Genomic DNA, 5,000 nt, shown 5'->3' on the forward strand with positions numbered 1-5,000 from the left:
CAGGCTCTCCGATTTCAGGGAGAGCCTCTGAATTGTTGTCATAATGGAAAAATGTCACTTGAGTCCCTCCAAGAATATCCGGTCATTCTAAGGAAATTGTTCGAAGGAAATGACAGGGATTCAAGCAACTTTAGAAACAGCATTAGGAATTATAACTCTTCCTTTGCCTTTGCTTCCTTCGGCGCTGAAGTGAAGCCACCTCCAGGACATGGTCCATATTGTTTTCGATTGCAAGGACAAATATATCATTATGCAACAAATTTACATCCAAATGAAAATGAAGAAAGAAAATATGGACAGCTCTATATAATTGAAACAAATGAAGCATTAAATCTGAGGTCAAATGCTAATCAAAATTCTAATTGCTTATATTCAGTTTTCGAAAAAATATCTCAAGCAATGGTCGATAATCCTTATGTAGGGGCAAATAAAAACATGAGAACTGTCGAACTTGAAGAGCAACAAAGAGCTGCAATACAAAATATCCCTTCCAGAAAAATAACCATGCAATTTATTGCCGGCCCTGATGCGAGGAGATATAATAATCCAACAAATGATGAAATTGCAGCAATATTTGTCGGTGATGATGGAGCACCTCCTGTCCAGCGTGACATTATAGTGTACCCTGAAGGACAACAGGGGTAGAGGATATCCTACCTCTCTTGCCATCTTGATCCAGTGATTTACCCTCTTCTCTTTCCTCATGGTGAATTCGGATGGCATATAAACATTACTCATGTAGAAAATAGGCAAACTAGAGTTCGTAACAAGGTTACTATGCAGGAATTTTATGCATATCGTCTAGCTATAAGAGGTGGCTTCAGTCCCATACACAGTGGTGGAAAACTATTTCAGCAATATATAGTTGATGCTTATGTTAAAGTAGAGGGTTGTCGTTTGAAATTCATTCCAGAAAATCAGGCACAACTAAGAGTTGCAATGTATTCAGGTTTGATGGATCACCTTGCAAGAAATAATGAAAATGAAGATCCTGGAGTACCTGTCATTTTGCCATCATCCTTCACTGGGAGCTCACGAAATATGCAACAATGCTATCAAGATGCAATGGCAATAGTTTGCAAGTATGGAAGGCCTGATTTATTTATAACATATACTTGCAATCCAAAATGTCGAGAAGTAACTGAAAACTTACAGCCTCATGAAACTGCACAGAACAGACCTGATTTGTTGGCACGAGTTTTCAAACAACATCTCAATGAATTAATGATTGACATAAAGGACAGACATGTACTTGGGGGTACCTATTGCTGCGATACATGTTATTGAATTTCAGAAAAGAGGTCTCCCGCATTGTCACATGCTAATCATGCTGCGTGAAGAAGATAAAATTAGAACTAAAGAACAAATTGATAATATTGTTTCAGCTGAATTACTATCAGAACATGATCCAGAATTGAGAGAATTAGTGAAAAAATCATGATTCATGGACCCTGCGGTACATTTAATCCCAATTCAATCTGTATGGTAGAGGGAGAGTGTCAAAAGAAATTTCCTATGCCGTATCAGGAGGAGACTATAACAAATGTTTCTGGATATCCTCTTTACAGACGCAGAAATAATGGAGATTCTGTTAGAGTGGGCGTCCATGAGGTTGACTGTAGGTTTGTAGTACCATATAATAAATATTTACTCAGAAAATATGGTGCTCACATTAATGTAGAAGTGTGTATATCGGTAAAAAGTGTGAAATATCTTTTCAAATATGTCTATAAAGGACATGATTGTGCAACAACAATCAAACTAATGAAAATGAATATAATGAAATTAAACAATATATTTCGTGTAGATACGTATCTCCGCCTGAAACATTTTGGCGTTTGTCAGAATATAAAATGTATGAACAGTCGCATACAGTTTACCGACTGGCACTCCATTTGCCTGACCAGCAACAAGTTTATTATAAGCCGGGCGAGCAAAGACAGGCTGCTGCCCGTGCAGAAGGACAAGACACGCAATTAACTGTATGGTTCAAACTTAACCAAAGTGACGTGGATGCAAAAGCCCAGCTTTATACTGATATCCCTGAATATCCAAGCAACACTTGGACCAGAAGACAACGTCACCGCCAGATTGTAACGAGAATGTACTCTGCCAGTCCTAGAAATGCTGAGAAATTCCATTTAAGGATGCTTCTTCTTCATGTACCAGGTGCAACTTCTTTTGATGACTTGAAAACTGTAGGAGGTGAACAGTTGCCGACCTTTAAGGATGCCTGTATTCGATTGCAACTGCTTGAAGATGACAACGAACTAGAAATGGCTTTGAGTGAGGCAGCTATATATCAAATGCCACGACAGCTTCTTAACATGTTTGCAATGATTTGTTTATTCAATACACCACAAAATGCCTTACAATTATGGAATGATAACAAACACCTTATGATAGAGGATCTTTTATGCCAATATGATAATAATGTTGCAGAAAATATCGCTCTGCATCGCATAAACATGATTTTGAATGAAAACGGCATGAATTGTGCAATGCTTGGTCTGCCAGAACCAATCAGTGACCCTCCTGCCATTCAACATATGGAAGAAATTCAAGAAGTCAATCCTGAAGTACTAAATATTGAGCAAAGATATGTATTTAATAGTGTCATTAACGCTGTAAGTGAAATAGATAGAGGATTAGAAACCAACCACCGACTGTTTTACTTGGATGCACCTGGCGGCTCTGGCAAAACTTTTCTATACAATATGATTCATGATTACCTGGTGGCTCAAAATGTGGCTGTTAGTACTTCTGCTTGGACAGGTATTGCAGCAACACTATTGAAAAATGGAAAAACTCTTCACAGTGTCTTCAAACTTCCTGTTCCTTTGACTGAGACAATTACCTGCAATATTCCGCCTAATTCTGACCAAGCCAATATTCTCAGGCAGGTGAAAGTCTTCATTATTGATGAGGCGTCGATGATCCCTCGATATGCATTGAATGCTATTGATAATTGTTTACAAGATATTATGAATAATAATAGCATATTTGGTGGTAAAGTCATCATATTAGGAGGAGACTTCAGGCAAGTTCTGCCTGTGGTTCCTAGAGCTCCACCTGCTGCAGTATTGGATGTATGCCTAAAGAAGTCTCCAATGTGGCACAATTTTCATCAACTTAAACTCTCTCAGAATATGAGGACTAATGAAAACGAGCAAGTTTTCTCACAATGGCTCTTACAAATTGGAAATGGTCGAGTGCAGAGTTCACTTGATAACGTTTCTGATGATACGATCGATATCCCAGAACAATGTGTATGCATTGACTCTTTAGTATCAGACATATTTGATAATTGCACCCAAGACGAAATGAAAAGTAGAGTTATTTTGTCACCAAAAAATGTAGATTGCTTGAAAGTTAATGAAGATATTCTACGAAGACTACCAACTGAGAGCAAAACATATCTAAGTATAGATTCAGTATCGTCAGACAATGAAATGGAAGTCAATAATTATCCAATCGAATTCATAAATTCACTTACGCCTTCGGGAATGCCTCCTCATCGTCTCAATCTTAAAGTTGGATCTATTATTATGCTGCTTCGAAACCTGTCAATAACGCAAGGACTATGTAATGGAACGCGTTTAGAAGTATTGGAGCTTCATAACCATAGTATTCTAGCTTCAATCATGAGTGGATCTCATGCTAAGGAGCGAGTTTTAATTCCAAGAATTAAACTTAATCCCAGTGACGTAAATATTCCATTTGTTCTGCACAGGACTCAATTTCCCGTCCGCCTATCATATTCAATGACCATTAATAAAGCTCAAGGACAGACTTTCGATAAGGTTGGGATCTACCTACCACAACCTTGCTTTACTCATGGACAACTTTATGTAGCCTTCTCAAGAGCAAGGTCTATGAACAGTGTAAGAGTGAAAATTTGTCCTCAGAATGATTCTACTCATGGCCAGAGAAGAGGAACTATCTTCACAAGAAATATTGTATATAAAGAAGTTTTGTAAATTGTTTCATGTATTGCTCATTTTTTAAAATACAATTAAAATCTTATCACATTTTATTCAAACATGTATAGGTTAGGAACAAGATAATTAGTATTGAAAATATAATTTCGTGTAATTTACACGGGTTCCGCCGAAGTTCTCGAAGGCGCCGAAGTTCTCGAAGTCACCGAAGTTGTCGAAGGTGCCGAGGTTTTCGAAGGTACCGAAGTTCTCGAAGGTGCCGAAGTTCTCGAAGGTGCCAAAATTCTCGTAGATGCCAAAGTTCTCGAAGGTGCTGAAGTTCTCGAAGTCGCCGAAGTTGTCGAAGGTGCCGAAGTTCTTGAAGGTGCCGAAGCTCTCGAAGGTGCCGAAGTTCTCGAAGGTGCCGAAGTTCTCGAAGGTGCCGAAGCTCTCGAAGGTGCCGAAGTTCTCGAAAGTATGTCACGCTTACATCAAAAGCAACGACCTTCCATGGTGTCGAAGTTCTCGAAGTTGCCGAAGTTCTCGATAATAATCCAACAAATGATGAAATTGCAGTAATATTTGTCGGTGATAATGGAGCACCTCCTGTCCAGCGTGACATTATAGTGTACCCTGAAGGACAACAGAGGGAGAGGATCTCCTACCTCTCTCGCCATCTTGATGCAATGATTTACCCTCTTCTCTTTCGTGTAATTTACACGGGTTCCGCTAGTTATTATTATTATTATTATTATTATCATTATTATTATTATTATTATTATTATTATTATTATTATTATTATTATTATTATTATTATTATTATTATTATTATTATTATTATTATTATTATTATTATTATTATTATTATTATTATTATTATTATTATTATTATTATTATTATTATTATTATTATTATTATTATTATTATTATCATTATTATTATTATTATTATCATCATTATTATTATTATTATTATTATTATTATTATTGTTATTATTATTGTTATTATTATTATTATTATTATTATTATTATTATTATTACTATTATTATTATTATTATTATTATTATTATTATTATT

General features: G+C 36.3%; 1 protein-coding gene across 1 annotated transcript; it reads left to right on the top strand.

The window, feature by feature from the left end:
- The first annotated feature begins 777 nt into the window (after nucleotides 1-777).
- Nucleotides 778-3,136, top strand: LOC143020167 (uncharacterized). The gene is made up of 3 exons (XM_076176329.1): nucleotides 778-1,258; nucleotides 1,846-2,903; nucleotides 3,065-3,136. The coding sequence occupies exons 1-3, from the start codon at nucleotides 778-780 to the stop codon at nucleotides 3,134-3,136; spliced, it is 1,611 nt and encodes a 536-aa protein (XP_076032444.1).
- The last annotated feature ends 1,864 nt before the right edge of the window (nucleotides 3,137-5,000 follow it).

This window comes from Oratosquilla oratoria, chromosome 39, assembly GCF_046742065.1.
Source record: "Oratosquilla oratoria isolate Oo_2021 chromosome 39, ASM4674206v1, whole genome shotgun sequence".
Classification (NCBI taxonomy): Eukaryota; Metazoa; Arthropoda; class Malacostraca; order Stomatopoda; family Squillidae; genus Oratosquilla; species Oratosquilla oratoria.

Coding starts and splice junctions, on each gene's coding strand:
- LOC143020167 (XM_076176329.1), top strand. CDS start 778: ATGCAGGAATTTTATGCATATCGTCTAGCTATAAGAGGTGGCTTCAGT. Junction 1,259..1,845: donor GGACAGACATGTACTTGGGG/GTACCTATTGCT, acceptor GGCGTTTGTCAG/AATATAAAATGTATGAACAG. Junction 2,904..3,064: donor AAGCCAATATTCTCAGGCAG/GTGAAAGTCTTC, acceptor TGTGGTTCCTAG/AGCTCCACCTGCTGCAGTAT.